A 20,071-nucleotide genomic window follows, 5' to 3' on the forward strand; every position below is an offset into this window, starting at 1 on the left:
TTGTAATATAATTTACAAAGTGATCTTTTMGTGATCTCTTAGGGTTGCAGCCAGCTGAAGTGATTGCTTTTATCATGGCAAAAGCTCTCCTTTAGGTTGGGTTTGGTTTTGCATTGTTACTAATTCTCAGTGTATTGCTATTCCACTGTCCTTTTAGTGGTAACTTAGAGCTTACATTTCAGAAATTCTTTCAAAATCATTTACTCTTCCTGATCTCTTGCTTTTCTAACTTAATCCTAGCCTGTGTCGCCCAGGATAATTTAACATAAAAATGAAACTGAACTGGTTTCAGGGGTGAGTCAGCAAAGAGAAAACAAACTTCTGTAAGTATTCTGCAGACAGTGTCTGATGGCCTGGGAAAATCAGGTCTCCTTAACATTTGAAAACCAGATTAGATGGCCTCYGTGAAGAGAAGGGATTGGGATTTGATGGTCCATGTGGATCCTTTCCAACTTGACATATTTTGTGATTCTGTAACTCAAAACAGATTTTCATAGAATGTGCCTGTTTTTTGTGGAAGTCACTTTACAGCAAAAGAACAAATGGATCCATTACCCGGGGRATGACTTCTCTGGTTTAGAACACTGAATAAATAAGCCTACTTTTGTGAGCCATCTCCTTAAAGAAAACATGCATTTCTGAAGTTTTTGTTTATTTCTTTATATTTCTCTTCATAAAATGAAATCTGAAGAATTTACACARTGAAATCTTGCAAATTTTAGGCATAAGAGCTCTGCCTCAGGATGTTGTATCTTGTAATCTTTAYCCTGTCCCATGGTTGTATTGCTAATTGATCTTTGTTTCTTACAAGCATGGGTTAAGGAAAGGCAAGCCCAATTATCATCCTCCCTAATTTCACTGGTGTTTAGCACAAATTATTTTTCCATTCTTATGAAGTTCTATCTGTATCTTCAATGACATCAATCATCCTTGAGTGATGTGTTTGGTCAAGTGGTCTTCCCTGGAGCTATGGCCTAAAAGAAGAGTGGGATAGCCAGTTAATCCCTTTATTGATTTTTCTCATTGCAGGCAGGATATTTATGTTGCCATTAGAGACAAGCAGACTAATTAGGAAGTTGGGAGATGCTGAACGCCATCCTCTCCAGAGGAGCCAGCTCAGTAAAGATAAACATTTTAGTTAAGGAGCRGTTCAGTGGGGAAAAATAGGTACAAGAACATTGAGCAAAACCAGCTAAGCAATATTTGCTCAATGATATTCTTCTGAATAATGGACAGTGAAGTCTGAGTACTTAATGGGGAGACTTATCTTATTTAAAATACTTTTGAAAGTAATTTAGATGCAATTCCAAGTAATTTTCAGATGCATGCTATAATTAAGACYTATCAAGCATGCTACTGGGCAAGGGAATGAATATGGCTGGGGAGCTAAGTAATTCTGTGAGAAAAGGAATATTATCAAATTCCCTTCAGGAATATATGTAAAACATGGAGCAAAATGCTAAGAGGTGTTTTTACCGGTCAGATTGTTACCAGTCTTTGTAAGTTACACGCAGAAGCCATTTCTCCTTTGGAGTTTTGCTTTCTAACTCAAACTAGGAAACAAGATGAAAAGAGAACCCTGTCCCAGCTGGCCTATGAGATTTCATTTCTCTTTGTATAAGCTGTCCTCACAATAAGATGGCAGAAGAAAATGGTCCAAATAGTTTAGCTGATTGGGGAAGTGTTTAAAGCAATGATGTGCACTTTTTCATGTTTTAGCCACAAAWGCAACACGTGGAAAGATTTGACTACTGAGCAAGAAGGAAATAAGTCACCTRAATATCTCTGGGAACAATTTATGTTTACAAATTGTAGACATTTTGTTTTGATTTTCTAGTGGTAGTGGTATTTTCTACCTTTYAGTAGACCAGCAAGATACTGCACTGTGGCTCTAGAAAGAGACTGTGATCCAGTGAATTCCCTGCTATGGACTCTGTCCATGTGAAGAATTCACTGTAAAACTGACACACACTTCTGTGTGCTGTGTGTGTGGCACTGCAGAGATCACTCAATTGATGAGGGGCATTTAGGTAGGGTTTTATCCAAATCTAGGAGTGACAGGAAGTCAGTGATTGTGTGTTTCTGTAGCAGCACTACTTGTTAAAGAGCAGCCTCTGCTTTCCCAGGGGAGGCAGGGGAAGTGYAGTCAGTGTCACACAAAATGTGTGAGCTCTTGTAAAAATGAGATAAAACTGTTCTTATCCATCTGCATTTCTAGGTTAACATGAGAAAGCATTTAAAATTTGAATAGCCAAATGCCATATTTAATGTATACTGAGTGAAAAAAAAATCAGAAATTGATTGGAAGTCTCTTAAATTGAGGCCCAGCAGGACACTGCTGCTAAGTTGGGTTGCAACTTACTTTTAAAATAGTTTCTTAATTTATTGATGAGGAAATACATTTTTCCTCAAGCATAGATAGATTGCTGTGCAGAGAGCCAAATGTACAGAGTTCTTTCAAGATGCTACAAATGATAAGCAGGTTGCAAGTAAGCGTTTTGAAAATTGCAAGGTAGCAAAAGTATTCCTTGAAAATGTTTGTGAGCTTTTTTACTGTATATTGAAAACAGAATAAATCAAAAACTCAAGGCCCTCAAAGTATAACTTTACTGCTGGTTTGTATTACTTTCATTCTAGTGCCTCTTTTTCTTTTCAATAAGGGTGAAACATTGCTTTGCTTTCAATTGTCTCTTAAAAAATTACTTCATAGCTAGAATTAGTCACTCCAGGCGTTTTCTTTGCTAGTGCTTCAAATAAGCATGAAAGCTAGAATATTAATGATGCCTGAGTGTTACTCATGATTTGTGGCTTGATGATCTGATCCTCACAAAGGCTTTCAAATGTCTGCCTTTTTCTTTTAAGGATTACAGAGAGGTTGCTGAGTGGTAGCAGCTTGCTGTGCCTTCTGAACTGCATTCGGTCAAAATTAGCAATTTTTTAATCTTTATTTTGTTTTGTTTCCTCCACCCTTACCATATGTAATAAGCACCAAACTCTTAGTCTGGATATACTGATGGAACTGTATGAGAATTAAGTCTTCTGTGGATTGATTATAATGACTGCACCAGCCTGCTGCAGAGCTAGGACTGTAAAGATTGACTTGTCATAATAAAGGCAGCTTTAAAATGTTACTGCAAAATTAAGAAAAATATATAGCATATTTAAATCAATTAAATGCTTGTGGCATTACAGTTTGTGCATTATTGCTTTATTTTGTTTTTTTATGTGTTTTTCCTTCCCCTGCCTTACTGCAATACTGCAACTCGCTCCAAAGAGGAAGATTCTTAGAAAAGGCTGTACGACCTGCTTGTATGGCTATACTTGAAAATTAATACCATAAGAASAAGGGATGGATAAGACCTCATTTTCTCTTTAACTATAATCAGTATTATACAATGTATGGAAATCACATGAACCACATTTTATAAAATGAAACAAGTGAAAAATAATTTTGCTAATTGACTATAATTACCCACTAAACCAACTGAGTAATTCCATCTATGGGGTAAACACTAAACTTTCATTAAAACAAATACAGAGCACTACCACTGAGGTATGGATATTTGCTTGTGACACTGAGAGCAAAATTTTGACCTGCTGTCTTGTCTGATCATGTTAACAGTTCTCTTCACAGCTGTGCCTAACCTACAAAACAGGGATTTCTGTGACTTGTTTACATTCAAGATGGTCCAATCATTGGTTTTTATTTGTGCCCAAAACCCACCTTTCAATACTCATCTACCTTATCATAAGCCACTTTTACTTAAATCCAGCTCTACTATCATTTTTTGTCCTTTTATTTATGTTGGAAATTCTCTTAGTCCATTCTGATACCATTTGATGATACTGTTCTCCTGTGTTTTCATTGTTCCTTTTTCTTATTTATTTCATGTCTTTTTCTCCAGAGGGAAACTAATTAAATTCTTGCTCATTTGATTTATAAACAGCAGTATTATCTCTTCTAATTGAAAAAACTTGTGGCAATTTTGTGTTTCACTTGTTTTCTAAATTGATTCTTACACTGACAATGGGTAGATCAATGTGCTAACTCCATGGTTATAATCACATCCTTAAATCAATATTTACAAAGCTCTTGGCAAGAACAAACTGCTCCCTCACTTTAGCTTGAGAGTAAAACAGTTCTCCAACATCCAGMTCAATGTTTTGGGAACAAAAAGCAATGTAAGTTCTTTCCTATATTTATCCCTCAAGGTTAATTTTGTTTAAGAGAAGTACTCTGGATTTGAATATTACATTGTAAATAACAGTGGGATCCAGAGGTAACAATGAAGTCATTGCAGGATTTTTTTTACAGTTAGCAGTATGATGAATTTCAAACATACTGGAATTTACCTTTTTTCTCTGCTAGTTTACAACTAATTTTTATTTTAACTAGTTTACAACTAATTGCCACTTATTTTTTTAGTAGTATGAGGACCACAGACAGCAAATATACATAATTTCCACAAGAATATTCCAATAAATTTTAATTAAGGCAAGTATTTGTGTCAAAATATGGAGGTAGTAATACATACTCAGAAGATTTTTTTTGGTTGGCTTTATTAGTTGAGGTGGTGGCTGTAATGCCTGCTAGTTAAAAAACACCATTATAATAAAGTAATATATTGGGCTTGATACTTAGTATTGTTTTTATTCTGCAGGAGTTCATACTGCTTTGTAAAGTATATTTGCATGTTATCATTGCACTGTAAAGCATCACTTTGGTAAAAGCATTACCAAAGGTAGAGTTTGGTATGGGAAGAAAAGCACCCCTAAAACAGAATGCAAAGCATTTGAGGATAGCCAGTTCTCACAACACAAGCCCAGTTCCTTATTTAGAAAAAAAAATGTGAAAGGTAATTTTGTAGGTGAAAACCCAGTGTTTGGTATGTAAACCTCAGTCCTTCAAGGAGCATGTCCAACCTGAGTTCCTATTTCCCCTCTCCCATCAAGGTGAAAASATGATGATGAGCTCTTTGAAAATTACAGGTAAAGGATAGTATATGTATTCCTGCAGGCTTCTGATTTGCAATCAGGTATTTGTGTTGGGTACTGATTTACTTGTGTCACAAAAAGCTAGGAAAGAATGCCTAGGAGGGTGACCCTTGGGCATGCCCAGTGTGCATGGAAGGCTCCCAGCCACGTGGCAAAGCGTGAGCTGTGCAGGAACCGCAGCCTGCAGCGAGCACGGCTGATGGGATGCTGGAGGGGACAGTGATCCAGACACAAGCTGGGCTGAACTTCCTGTGTTGAGCAGGAGGCGAGTTCACCCATGGGATGAGGCAAGCTGCTCACTTTGAACTTCATTTTGTGAGKTGAAATACCAACCAATTAAGACTAAAACCATCTGCAGATGACTGCATTATTTGATGGATTTGGACTGCAGGCCATAATTCAATACTTAATCTGCCTAAGCCTGACAACACAGGGAGCTGAAACTCAACCAGCTACTGCACGTGATCCTCCCCAGGAAGCCAAGGCTCTTGGCAGATTCTTGCTTCTATATCATCAGTCAACACAGCAGGCTTTAACTAGCCCGTGCCTGTGACACCAGCTGTTGCAAAGCAGTATTTTGGAAATGCATTGGTCATCCCRTTGCAGTGTGATCCTTTGTGACTGGTATCTTTTTAAGGGCATGATTGTTTAATTCACTTTTGATACGTTGCAGCAAGCTCACAAGTTGTTTGTTACTATGTCAGTAATAATATAGTACATGCCATATGCTAGAGCTGCTAATCATACCCAAAACCTCTGCATTTTCACAGCTCAAAATAAGTAGGCCAGTTCACATACTTAAAAACAACATGAGAATCCAGGTATTTGCTTCTTGTGAAAAACTTCTAACATTGTGTGAAATCAGTGTGGCTTCCCATTTGAAAATGGCTTCTCTGTGGAATAAAGCATTTGTCTTGTAAAGTACTTAGCACTGCTGTTGCCTGAAAATTATGATGTATAATCAGAAGTTATCAATAAGCAGGAATTAATATACTTTAAGCCATTTTGCATAAAAAATAAAAATACGGTGAAGTATCACTGTTAAAATATCAAATTTAATCCAGTTTTGAATCAGGATTAAAAATTAATGATGTAAATTAATGTTTACTTATATGTGATGTCAGCTCGCTTTTACAACTGGTACTTTGTGATACAGGGACATTTTTTAGATACTAGTATTGTAGTGGGCGCATTATCACTTTCTAGGCTTAAAGAATATAATTCATGTCATATGAAGTGATCATTTCATGTTTTTATCACTTACAGGAAACTTTGCTTTCCCTACGAACTGTAGGATTTTTACCAGCCTCCAGGCAGAGCACAACCTATTAACAACTATTGTTTTGTCCAGGGAGGTTTTTTACCTATTATCCCTCCCTCCAGACACAAGAATATTGTGGCAGACAGTGCCAAAGACCTTTCTAAAATTGAGGCAAATGACACCTACTGGTCTCCTCTTATCCATAAATCCAGACAATGTATCAAAGGCTATCAGGATAGTTGGACATGATTTATCCTACATAAATCCATTAATTTTCTGTTCCCAGACACCCTTTTCTCCTTCATGTGTCCTGAAATATGCTCCAAGATTACTTGCTCCATGATTTTTTCAAGAACCAAAGTAAATCTGAGTGCCTGTATTTCCCTGTATTATTCTTTTGGCCTTTCTTGACAACATATAATTTCCCTTGTCACAAGGGAGCTCCCCCAAATTCCATGGCTTTTCAAAGACAGTACAGAGTGATGTTGGAAGGACATTGGCCAGCTCTCTTCAACACTCTTGAATGCAATCCTTCATGCCCTGTAAGGGTACCTCAGCCTTTCCTGGGTGTATTGTCACTGAATCCCACACCCCATCCAGCAGCAGGCTCACACTTTCCTTCTTCAGCCTCTTGTTACCAGTGTGGYTTTAAAAGCTTTTCCTATTGCCCTTAGCATCCCTTAAATTTCTCTGTTTCGTAGAATTTTGCCTTTCCCAAGACCGTCCAGACTCATCCATGTGATGTTTCTAAATTTCTCTTTTATTTTATGTCCTCACTTAAATCTCCTCTATGCTGTTTTCTTTGTATAGAGCTCTCTCATGAGTTCCGTCTTTAAGTAAACTGGTCTGCTACACTTCTTTGTTTGGAAATTTTGCACATTAATGGRTTCCCGCTGGTGGAAGCTGTAGCAAATATAAACAGCCCCTCCCTCCCCCAAAACAAGGGTTAGAGACTCAGAAGTTTTTTTAAGGTTACTCAGAAAAAATCTCCTTCTTATGTTGTTTTTTTAATACTTTGTGAGAGGAGGGAGGGCTAATTTATTCTGTTACTTAATAAATTGTTTAGTCCTTAGATGGTGATTAGAGAAGATAATTTACCTGGCATGAYTGTTAAAATTTATGGCATCCTGATGGATTTTATTACAACAAAAGGATTTGAAAATACTTTTGTCATCTTTATAATCTGTTTCTTCAATTATCTTTAATAAAGGAATGTAAAATTTTATTATGAAATAGGAAAATAAACCTGAAGGATAAACATAAGTAWTTTTTACTATTCCTTAAGGTATCTTTGGCAATATTTCTCTTTCATATGTACGTATTTATGAAACAAAGTATATTGGCTTGAGATTAAAGCTAAGTGTGTTCAATTTCATTTTCACCACATTATTCCTACTTTATGTAGTACTCAAAAGGTATATAATGAAAATTTTATTTTCAAGGGTAATGGGAAGACAAACTTTTTAATACAAAAATTTAATACAAAATTATTTGAATTTGTTACTGCTTTTTTTATGAGACAACAAAGTAGCAGCCATGTATCCCTGCCTACTTTCCTTTGGCATAATTTGATATACGCAGCCCATCAAAGAAAAAGAATATGGAGTGGTGATGGTGAATATTGGCAAATACAACTTTTCAACATCATTGGAAGCAGCATGGCCAGCTCTTCAAGGCTTAACCACTCCTCTTGACTCTTCTTCACCTCTGCTCTCTGTAGCAAAAACAGTCTTGTCCTTGCTTAAGCAAAYATTAATTTTTGCTTGCACTGTTGGAAACCTTTCAGCTGTCTCAGAGCCACAGATTATTTTGAGAGATTCAGACAAAGAGGACTAAAGTTCAATTGTGGACTCATTTCTGGTGAGTCTATAGAATCAGAAGGAGAGTGACTGCCAGTGGGAAGTGTCAGTACTCTAATGGTCTAGCATCATCCATTTAGAGCTCAGTATTAATGAGTTTTGCTGCATGCTTGACATTCATTTGTTGAATCCAGCTGCATATTAACAGCTGGTTGCATTATTTCATTGAATAATATCTAAAAATATTTGTATTATAAAGTATCAGCAGCAAAGCTTGAATAAATTAACTGCAGAGACAAATGAAGAAATAAAATGCTTCAGATCTAACAGCCTAAAACAGGTGCCATTTGTGACCCCATGGATTGTTGTTCTCTAAATGGTAAAATACTGTCATGTCCCTGTCTCTGTAAAGCTCTACCTGCTCACACAGCATGGGGGTTGTTGTGACACTGGATTCTGCTTGAAATGGGTACAAGCTGTGGAAGCTGAAATCTGAACAAACTACACTGCCTGAATTTTGGGCTTGTATAGASCACAGAGAGCTTGAGYGAAGTGACTTTATTAGTGGAGCRTGGGGCRAATGCTGCCATGAAACAGGTGTCTCATACCAGTGGTATGTGCCACTCCTTTGCCCTGGCTGTAGGTATTTTAAGTAGCTTGGTAAGGAGACTGGACTCAATTCTGCTGCTAAATCTTTGGTCTGATGTCATTCTTCATGTGTCTTTCTGCATAAGGAATAAAAATAATAAAAACCCTTTTGTAAACAGTTTTGAAATCTCAACTGCAAAGTGCTGTAAAAACTGAGTTTACTTATGTGCCTGAGAAAAGTGATGTGGAGGGTTCTGGGGAAGGGATGAATCTTCCCATTCTCTGAACAGGTCCTTGCTGTGTGTCRGGGCAGTGTCCTGGATCGCCTCTCCTTGTGAAGGATAAGGATATTAAAACCATCTTCTCTTGTGTGAGTCTGATCTTTCCTAATGTCACAGGACAAAGCCATCATAAACATGCCACTGTAGTGTGAGGGCAAGTGTTGCGAAGTACTTTATGTTYCTGTCTCTCATACTGCATGTTGCAGGAAGATAATGATGAAGGAGTTTTCCATTCCAAAGGGAATAAAGCCAAAACTAGGTGGCAAGTGTGGTTGTCTGGTGTGCAAGCTGTACCTCATTTTCTCTGCAATGTGGAGGTAGGATTTGTCACTTCATAGTATAACTGCAGTCTSTCTTCTACTTTGTTCCTTTTCCCATTTAGTTTTGGTTTTGAGACTGAGCCTATTTAAAAGTATGCTTTTTAGGAAATTTGAATAAGAAAATTACTTTTTGTGAAGACAAACTAAATAGATATTTTTAAAATATTCTGTATGTATCTTAYAGTCTTTTAATGTCTGAAAGAACAGCTGACCCAAAAACCACCTGAAGCCTTATRGTAATGATCATTTGTAGAAAAAAAAATCTTATTTGCAATTATATAAAACCAGGATMATTTAAACAGCATCTATCAATAGGTAAATTGTTCACAAATATTCTTAAGTTATTACTTGCATTAGTTTATCTRCAGATAGGTAACAGTTTCTACTTGGTCTCATATTCCTTTGTACCTGTGTATCAAAACTCAATTTGGTTGCCACTGTGGWACTCTCAGGGAAGGCAGTATTTTTTGTTATTAATTTAAATGTGCAACTTTAAAATTTKATTAGATTTTGGCATTTATTTTTAAAAGGTGAATAGTTTTAATTGTGATGTAGAACTTGAGAAGATGTAGTTATCTTGACTTTCCAGTTGTCCAGCCTGCACGTGTAAGCTCCTTGCAGCCAAACTGGCTGAGCCTTCTGAGGTGGTCCGTAGCAGAGGAATGTTTTTCCATTCTCACAGGAGATAAAGGGAAAAAAACATGGGCAATGTGGAGGAGAGTGTTGCAGAAAAGGARGAGGGAGCTGGAAGGAAATACGAAGGTGCTGCATTAAGGAAGGGGATCCAGGAAATACTGCAGTAGGGGGAAGGGGTGCCAGACTGAGTGGCTGAGCACTACTGCAGTAAAGAAAGAAGGACAGGGAGTGCAGCCTGGGATATTAGATCGGGAAGGAGAATTCACGCTGATATTTTGAATTGCTCTTTTACCTACAGGCAGAATTCTTTGCCAAACATTTAATTTAAGCATTTCTAACTTACGAAAGGGACCCTTTCTTTGCCATATCACAGACATCTATCTGCTAAAAATACAATTTTTTTGGTGTTTTTTCAGTTTTATGGATGTTAAACACCCAAATTTGATACATCAATGTTGTAGTCTTCTGATCTGGGCCTGGAAAAGTAATACAAATAGAGAGTAAGTTTGGAGTGTGCTTCCTGCAGGACAGGGGCCTTTTCAGCATTGTCACTGCCTTTGAAGAGAACTGGCTCGGTGTCACTTGAGATAATTATTTTGCTTTTCAGCACAATAAGTTGCCAMTCCCTAGTAATATCCAACATTTTTTGTATTTGAGACGCTCCCAATCTTTTTGACTATGCCTATTTATAAAACCTTCTGTTAGGTTGGTTTGCTTGGGCCATACTACTGAYCTGGTAATGTCTCTATTAGTTCCTTTTTTCAGATGTTTAAATATCACTGACCTTGTTTTTTCTCAGAATTATGTTTGAATACCTAGCTAAAAGCTAAAATCTGGTATTATCTGAAAAATCATTTATTTTAATAATTTTAGTAAAGAAATATTAAACAGCTTTATTATTTAGCAAAAGGAAAATATAGTAGAAAGTATCATTATTATTAGCCTTTTAAATTTCAAAATTGCCTTCTGGCTTCCTAAAGATGCTTATAAATTAATTAAGTCTTATTAGAAATATAGGAAAAGGACTTTTTAAGTGAGCTCTGTGTGAAGTCATAATATGCTTTCCTTTTGAACATATCCTATGTATGGATAGGACCAAAACCTACACATGGCTGGGAAAATCAGGCTCCCTACCTTAGGAATGCCCCTTGTTTACTTCTGGAAAACACGAGCCCTTTCTTAACTCTTGAATGCATTCTTTGGTAGGTAATAAACATGCATTGTATTTCTCTTGGATTGTTAGGGAATAAATAAGACACTAATTAAAACCTTGAAATGCTTTTCCAAACTTCCTCCCACAGCAATATCCAGGTTCATACAAATTTGTATGAGTCAGACTAACGTTTGATGAGATTCAAACAACACGCAGCATTTTGTTTTTCTGTGACTTGAAGCAATTACAAACTACAGTTGGATTTTTTTCCAATTAAAAAATATGAAACATAGTCTCATTATTTTAATAAAGCAGAGTGTTTCAATCAAAACTATGAACTGTAAATTAATGAGTGCCTTGTAAACTCTGGACACATGTGGAACTGAAAGAGGTCTATTACAGAATTTGAAAATCTATATTTAATGAATACACCCACTACATCTATTAAATTGGCAAGATAATAAATGTGCAGCCCTCTCTTTTACTTCAGAACAACACATGCAACATAGTAATTAGCTGAGAGTTTTACCAGACATTGCAAATGCACTTCAGCTATACTTTTCCATTACTTTTGGACTGTATATGGCTGTACAAGTATGATGCTTGCCAGTCTGGTCTGAGTGCTCATCCTGTATTGTTTGGGCATTTATGGTGCCTACTTTTATGGCTTGAACAGAGTTATGGCTGCGAAAGTTACACTGATGGGTATTTGGTGACTTTTACTAACTTTGGCATAATTTCTTTCTCTTTTCATTCAGCTTTGTCCTGGATAATCCATAAGCATGTGACATTTCCAGTCTTTAAATGTCATGTCATGTAACAGAAGAAACTGTGGCACTGAGTAGGTCCATCCTGAGAGTGGGATACAAAAACCTGTCTCACCTATTTTTGAGTGCCAGGGTGTTTCTAAGGTTTCCACTTCTGTCTCTGCCTAGCCTTCCTTTGGCCAATTGGTGCCTCCCATATCTCTGTAGAATCCCAGAGTGTTAATAAACTAYAGTCATGCCAAGCAGGAACAAGTTAATTGATTTTTTTGGCAGATCTGTGCAACATGATGGATTCTGTTTCTATGAATGTTTCAGATGGTGAGACTGACCATGCTTAAAAGATTTAGTGGGCCTTGTGTTCAGACTCCTCTTGGCAGAGCGAAGTTCGCATTCAGTTAACTAGGCAGCTATTATAGCAACATGTTACAAATTGAATGCAATTGTAGAAACCAAGATTTTTCAAGTTTGTAGGTAAAAGTCACTTAAATGACTGTGTGGCAGCCAAGCCGTCAAGGGGCTTTGTTCATTTTGAATAATTTTATGTCATTTTTAGATTATTAGTTATATAAATTAATTGACAGTAATATATTTTTGCCCACTGTCTCCTGGACAGCATGCAACAGCCCCTTCTTCTGTYCTTCCTCAGCTTTTATTCTTTCATCTTAAAAATCTAGCAGCCACCAAAAAAGTAAAACATCTCTATGCAATTTCGTGTTTTTCATTTCTCTGTGATTTGCAGGCCAAATCTATTTACCCTGTAAGTACAAGAACACTTTAACTTGATGCTCTGCCAGCTCATGCAGAAATTCAGGATTGAAACTGGGTCTCTCAGATGAGCACAAAGATGTGGTTTATGGACAAATACATGCATTCATCTGTGTAGTGCACACCACATGSAACTGGAAAAAGTATTGAATGAGAGAGCTCTGTAAAAAGCCTTAACCACTCGATTATGTGTTCATTGCAGTTTTGCTTTTCATGAAGATGTTGAATCTGAAGCCACTGTCTCTTGTTGTGCTTTAGGTGCTGTAGCAGTTCTGATCCCTCGCCTGGACCTGGTGATTTCTTTCGTCGGAGCCGTCAGCAGCAGCACTCTGGGACTGATTCTGCCACCTCTGGTTGAAATCCTCACTTTCTACAAGGAAAACATAAGTTTATGGACAATATTCAAAGATATTTTTATAGCTGTCATTGGATTTGTTGGATTTTTAACCGGGACATATGTGACAGTTGAAGAAATCATTTATCCCGCATCCACAGTTCTTGCTAATGCAACAGGGAGCTTCCCTGCAGATCTAAATGCTACAGACTTGGTGGTTGGCTTAAAGTAATTCACCTAGCACTGTGAACTGTTTTGTTCCTTAACAAGGTATTTTTGACTCAGGACCTGCTTTCAACTACTGGTACTGTGTAGATACAGTTTGTAAGAGCTGTTGGATATACATGTGAAAATATGTTATTTTTTTAGGAAGTAATTATATGTATCTTCTGGACTTTGAATGAAAAGTTACAAGATGTTTATCAAAGCAATAGTACTTTCATGCAAAACCATTCARCATCACACATGATAAGCAGTTTATTTTTGTACATTTTGGTAACTGTTACCCTGACCCATTTTTTACACAATTTCTTTATCCTTGATTTCAACTATACAACAGTATGAAATACTGTATTTTTTATTACCAGTTGCTAGAAATCTGTAGGCTACATATCTGTATTTCTACTGGAACATATAATAATTATTTTTACATTCATATGTTCTGCCTTAAGTATGCCCTTTACATGTTTTTATTTCTTTTGTCTATTTTGKAAGAAAAAAATAGTAAGTTCATAAGTTGGTAACTAAGTTTTGTTTAGCAAGCCTGTGTACTGAGTCCCCATGTATAATCCTGATTTTCAGGGTTCATATTTGACTTTCTGTCTYGCACTTCATAGATGACTTTCACTCCAAATATTCAAGCGCTGTTCTTGGTTTTGTTTTCTAAAAAAACCTATATTTTGTGCAATAACATAACTATTTATCATACTTATCCCTGTTATGAAGAAACACATTTGTCTAAGGAATATTTTTAATCATAACACTCCCCCAAGAAATACGTTATGCCAAAACCTTTCCTCTATAGTCATACAAATTAGGATAGAAGTATATGTAATATTTTGCCTGCCTGCAGTATATTCCTCAGAAATCTACCATTTGGTAATGTACCATTTGGTATTACAGTGCTAGAGTAATATACTGCTAAATATATCTGTATTTATATTTTCTCTTAAGRGTATTTCCCCTGTCATCTACCATCTGGTGGCTGTAATGAGCACTTYTATCTCCATGTTGATGAGGGCATTTCTGACAGGGATTTGTTATAGCATGTGGTTTAAACTGCATGTATTTGTTCAAGCAATAGTTCTGAGTAAYGCTCTAATTTTGATGTTAGCGTGGATTAAGTTAAAGGCTTGGCAGGCACTTGGAAGGGCTGAGTCTCTGCCTGTGTRATACCACAGAATTGACCTTTTTTATGGAAGTGCCACAGTGGAGCAAACACAGGTAGTTAGCAGAGAAGCACTTCACCTTTTCGTCTTGAAGGTTTTTTAGTCTTTGAACTGTTTTAAAATACGTTGAATCTCAGTGTTTCCATCTGTTTCATAATGAATCTGTTGCTTACCTAACCCATAAACTGCACACCAATAGAATATATTTCTGTGCAGCATATTTTAGTTGACATTAAATACTTCTATTTAAGAACCATCTCTAGTAGGACTGAGAGGATTTAAATGCAAGTTGTTTTTCCTGTTAGTTTTCCATCTTTCTACTTGTGYATTGGGAGAATAAAGGACTTTGAAGTCCATTCATATCTGCTCTGCATCAGTTGTGTCCTGGTGAGCARCTCTGAGAAGGTGCTTCTACCAGGGTGCAGAAGGACTTGCCCTGTTCAGAGTTTGGTGGTGACTTTGGCAGGTGCAAGTGAATRTTTGCCATGGTTTTGTCAGGGAATGTTTGCTGAGCTGGTTAATATTTGATTACTTACGATCTGCAGAGGTGAMCATGGTGCCCAGTTAATGTAACATATCCTTGTGAAGATCAGATAATTTGTTCAGAAGCATCAGTAGGTTTAAGGGTTCTAATCTTAGCCATCAGACATTGGAAAAGCTGGCTGGAATACAAAGCCATGCACATTTTCCTGCTTTGACCGTGTCCAACCTGTCAGGSCTTAGGTTTCCAGACCAGCATGTGGCCACTGACTGACCAGGTATGAAGCAGTGTTTTTATGCAGCTGGCCAGCATTGCCAAGTCCTACAATGTTGTATATTTTGGGATCTTTTAAAGTGTCCATTAATATATTTTGCACAATGTCAATTTTCTCCTACAGTGTAGGATTTTTATAATTTTAACACTCATACAGCACATTCGCATGGCCTGCTCTTTCAGACAGAAAGAGTCAGGAATCAGTGTCCTGCTTTGGATTAAAATGTCATATAGTAAAAAACTGAAGTCTGACTAGTGAGAGTATCCTGTGAAGCATTGCCAAAGATTTAAAAGAGAGGAAATTCTGACAGAAACCTCTTCAATAAGAATATTCATTCAGCTTTTAAAGTACTGTAATATTAGTTGCAAGTTAAGGGGCAGGGAGTGAAACTGAGAGACTTCATAGGTATGGTTTACATTGAGGTATATATTTAAGATGGAAATGTACTTTAGCACAAGCTAAATTAAACTGCAAAGTGTGTGTGATTAGCTTATGTTCCCAAAAAGGAGCAGAAAGCTATTGTATTTATATATTGTACATGAACTTATATTTTACAATATAATATTGTTAACAGTTTTAATGTAATTTAATCATTAGCTGCACTACAGGTAACTGGAGAATTTTCTTGTCTGTAACTGTTCATCTTCAAGTATTGGGCAAATAAGCAGGTGGGTTTGCCTGATGTTCTGTAAAACAGAAATCTTCTGTATCAATAAACTACCAATTGCCCTGCAAACTCAGTGTTATCCTGCATGTCACCACTACTGCGTCACTAGAAGAAATAGCTGCAGAATATGAAGAATAAGAAATAATGCAGAATTTACCTTTGAATTTGTCCAAGGAATGGTGAATGATGTGAGACACACAGGCAAGCTGAATTTTCATTGATAGTATATCTCATTTTACAGTCACACAGGCACTCCACCTCCACTCCAAGGTTTTTCAGGAGGCACAGTTAAAGTTAAAGTTAGCACAGTTCTGCATCTTTTTAGAGGTGCTTTAGTAAATATCTTAACTTGTAAATCTAAACAGGGATGCAGGTGTTCCCAGTTCCTATTTAGAATACTGCAAATAAAAGTCCAGACTTTCTGCAATTGGACAAACCCTTAAATATTTGCTTTCGRCTTGACTTTATCTGTAAGTACAGAGTGCTCTCTCAACATGTTGATGGAGAAGGGGAAGCGTTAACTTGGAAAACTATCAGCTAGAGGTTAGCTGATGGACAGCCTGAAGGATTCCACTCAGTTCATCTTAGGGAGAATGAAAGGGAAGAGGGACATAATAGAAAAGTGATTATTTTATTAATTCTATATTAAAATGTTTCCAGGTGAAGGTCTAGAGAAGCTGTGTACATCACTCACTACCATTCTATAGTTGATGGAATGTATTATGAGCCTTGTAGCTCAGATTTCCCATTCTTCTGCTTTAATTTATTTGGTGATGTATGGATTAATCAGTATTTCTGCTCCTTTCAGATTTCTCAAGTGTCAAAATGTTCTCTGGACATTTAGGGTAGGAACCAAAGGTGGGAGAAGAGAGGGATTGAAGTGTATTGGGAAAAAATGAGTTGCATGGTTCTGTGAATGAAGAGATAAAAGGGGCCAGTCAGTCCTGTGTGAGCAGGGGATGGTCAGCACAGAGGCCAGTCTGTCCATGCCCCGTGCCTGACCAGGGCAGTCTCTCGCCTTCTCACTAAATCAGGACTGACTCCTGCTGTGCCTGGGCTYCTCCCTCTGAGGAGGAGTTTAAAAAGCAAGTTTAATAAACTTTGAAGCTTCCACTCCCCCCCACGACAATGTCCCAATACTTCYCCTGGAGGGGAATTGTCACACCTGAGCCTGTTGTGTAAGGGAGGACCTTGGCATAATAAAAAGGCTTGTCCCACCTCACAGGATCTGCTTCTTACTGACCTCTTCCCTTATGTGGCTCAAACCACACACATGTTCATGTGCTTATCAGGAATATGTGCTCAGCCTCACCATGTTCTGGACATGGAGCTGTGCCAGCCTCACTTCCTTTCTGCTACCAGCTTTGGCAGCTCCTCACAAACCCCCCTCATATTTTCTGAGAAAACCAGATTCTCTGGGGCTCAATATCATTGCCTCTTACTGCTGAGCTTTGGCCTTTCCTTTTGCAGGTGGAAGGTACATGTGGCCCCAGCACACCTTTTTGTCTGATAATAGTTTCTCTAGTGGTTTTTAAACAGCTCCATTGCTTTTTAAAATCTGGATGTGGCATTTTGTGAGGTGTTTTTCGTTCATGATGTCTCTGGATAACGCATGCTGGACAATCTGTCTCTTGACCTGATGGATTTGACTGTGAGTGAGCTCAAACTACTGAAGCCAGTGAAGTCCTTTCATTTTTGTTCTTACATATGCACTCAGAAACAAAGTTTTATTTTGGGAGCATTGTCATTTATATCTTAGATACTTAGGGAGAATTGATTGTTCTATATTTTATTTTTCAGCAACGTTCCAAAATTCAAATCATCTTTAATGTAGACGTTGAAGTCTAAATGTTGACATATAAATACCATTGGAAAGTTCAGAGTTTATTGATTGTTTTGGGACCATTTTCATATCTAATACAATCGCTTTGCAGAACAATTTTTTTTTGTTGGTTTCAATTGCCAGCCCTGAGAAACCAAAGTCCTGAGAAACCAAGCCCAGAGCTCTTTTCTAAATACTTCCTCAGGGTTACTAAAACCATTGTGAGGATTTGTTAGTCTTTCAGTGTCATTTGTGCTACACCATCTCCTCCAAAGCCCATGGCATTGCTACTGTTAAAGGATTCATGTTGAATAATAAATTATTGGAGCAATTCTGGACCCCAAGGTAGAGGATCCATTTGTTCCTGCTGCTGGGCAGGCTCCAGTGGGGGTCAGCCTAAGGCTCAGCAAACTTATTTTCACTAAAAATGGCCCAACTATACACAGAAATAAGACCATCAATGGGAACTTGGCCTCTTTCACCTCGTCAGCTTTACAAGCCACCCTGGTAAGAGTAAGCAGTACCTGGGTTTCCCTGCAGATGTATTAGCTTTTACAACACAGCTCCTGCTTTGCTTTAATCTCCAAAACTCTAATGAGGCTTTTTGCGTGGATATGGATCAGATTCCTCCCCTTGCTTTTCCCTCACTTGACAACTCTTCGTTGTCTCAAGTTTCTGTTAGAACTCATGGTTCATATGCTGCCTCTGCAGGGTTATTGCATCTGAAATTCTCCCTTTTCTGAGTCTGATCAGTCYGTGGATCATTTTGTATCTTCCCATCCTAATGTTTCACTCTATATATCACTGGGGGATTCCTTACTTGGCTATTTTTTTAGTGAATTCTCTGCTATTCAAAGTTCTAAATTTCTATTATAATTGCTGAACTCGTGTCAGCTTGGTTGAAAGTATCATTTTATATATAAAAATAAATGCATTTCATATACATGTTTATTAAAATTACACATTCTCTTCCTATCTAAACTATTTTCTTGCAACTCACTGCTATGCCTTGCATCCAGTGATTTTTCCTGGCTCAGAATGTAAGGCTTGCTCTGTCCATGACTCTCAGTTTTAGAGAGMTGCTCATCATCGTGCTGTTAGCTGTTGTTTATGGCTTGCCTTGTTCATTCAAAATGCCTGCATATCATGAATGCATATCTGATTTGTATTTATTCTGAATCTCAAGTTTCTGCCTGTTTTATTGAACCCAGGTGTCCCAGCTGGTTATAAAAGATGAGAATTGGGGGGAGTTCAAGGATTCAGTTGACAGTGATTCTAATAAGCAAATGTGCCTGTGTCTAGTGGAGTTATCCAAGAAGCAAAACAAGGTATATTCATTTTAGCTCCATGAAAGAAGCCTCTCAGGTACACCCTTGAGAAAATCTCCTTAAAATAGCTRTGCTCTTGTGACTGCAGCATAGACATCTCAAGGAAAGGCTTCCTTCATTATTTTCCCTCATGTAACCCCCAAAGGTTGTTCACTGGGGCACTCAGGCTGTGTCTCAAATATCTGCAGGTGCTCCTAGGTCTGGTTCTGCAGTCCCTCAGTTCAAAGACCTGGCCAGGGTGGGCCATGGATCTCTTCTGGAAAACCCATCATTTGGGCTGGGGTGAGGGCAGGAGAGCAGGACTGGTGTGGGCCATGTCTCAGCAGAAATGCAGCTGAAAAAGCTGAGATGAAGGTCCATGCTGGAAGCTGGAACACCCTCCTGGGTGTAATCCAAGTGCACAAGGACAGCCCAGGGGGATCGTAGCTGATGGTGTGCTTTGTTCACAAAAATCTGCACCAGTCAGGCGMTTCCTCTTCCTGAGGTTTCCTTCCCCCTCTATCCAGCAGACAGCTTCTGTTTCCATCAGATTCAGCCAGCCCAGCTGATTATCTCTCCTCTTTGGAATTGCATTTCTGCCATGTTACATTTTATTTCAGTTACATGCCTCGCCTGGCACAGTCACAGGCAGTGCCAGTTGTTATCACAGTTTCTGTGATTTTGTCCTGTAAATGTTGGCATCTTGCTTGGGAGGCAGTGCTACATTTTGTAAGAAGTTTATAAACTTACAAAGAATTTAATTACAGAACTTTTTTCCTTTGTTAAAACCTAAGTGCTACATTTCTTAATTAAAAAATGCAGCGGAATGACCCTTCTCAGTGTCCTAAATTATAATGCTCTTTTTTGATATAGAACAGGGCTATGAATCTTGTGACAGCCAGAGGCCAGGCTGGCATCACAATTCTCCTACAGCAGTCATGTTGTTCAATTTGATGACAAATGATCTCTAACAGACACTGCAATGCTGGCAAAATTTTCTGTGCCAACACTATTTTCCCAGTGTAGTTTGTTACTTTTGGACCTTAGGGGAAGGAATGTGCAGTTTGTCCTGCAGTGAGGTCAACTACCCTGTGGCAGAAAACAAGTTTCTGGCTTGCCTGGAGACTTTGCTTCAAACTGTGCAGCTTCTGCACAGTGGTTGTTTGACTGCCCTATTTCAGCCCTTACTCACATCTCTCTGTATTTGCGATAGAAGTAATTTTGTTTTGGTTT

At 37.9% G+C, this 20,071-nt stretch overlaps 1 protein-coding gene across 1 annotated transcript in view; it reads left to right on the plus strand.

Moving 5' to 3' along the window:
- The window catches only part of SLC36A4 (solute carrier family 36 member 4), an 85,144-nt gene extending 68,764 nt beyond the window's left edge, over nucleotides 1-16,380 (plus strand). The window contains 1 exon segment of the mRNA XM_057375888.1: nucleotides 12,824-16,380. Within this exon segment, the coding sequence (XP_057231871.1) occupies nucleotides 12,824-13,131 (308 nt within the window). The 3' untranslated portion in view covers nucleotides 13,132-16,380.
- The last annotated feature ends 3,691 nt before the right edge of the window (nucleotides 16,381-20,071 follow it).

Source organism: Malurus melanocephalus, unplaced genomic scaffold, assembly GCF_030028575.1.
Source record: "Malurus melanocephalus ecotype Western Australia unplaced genomic scaffold, MMel_1.1 scaffold_262, whole genome shotgun sequence".
Taxonomy (NCBI): domain Eukaryota; kingdom Metazoa; phylum Chordata; class Aves; order Passeriformes; family Maluridae; genus Malurus; species Malurus melanocephalus.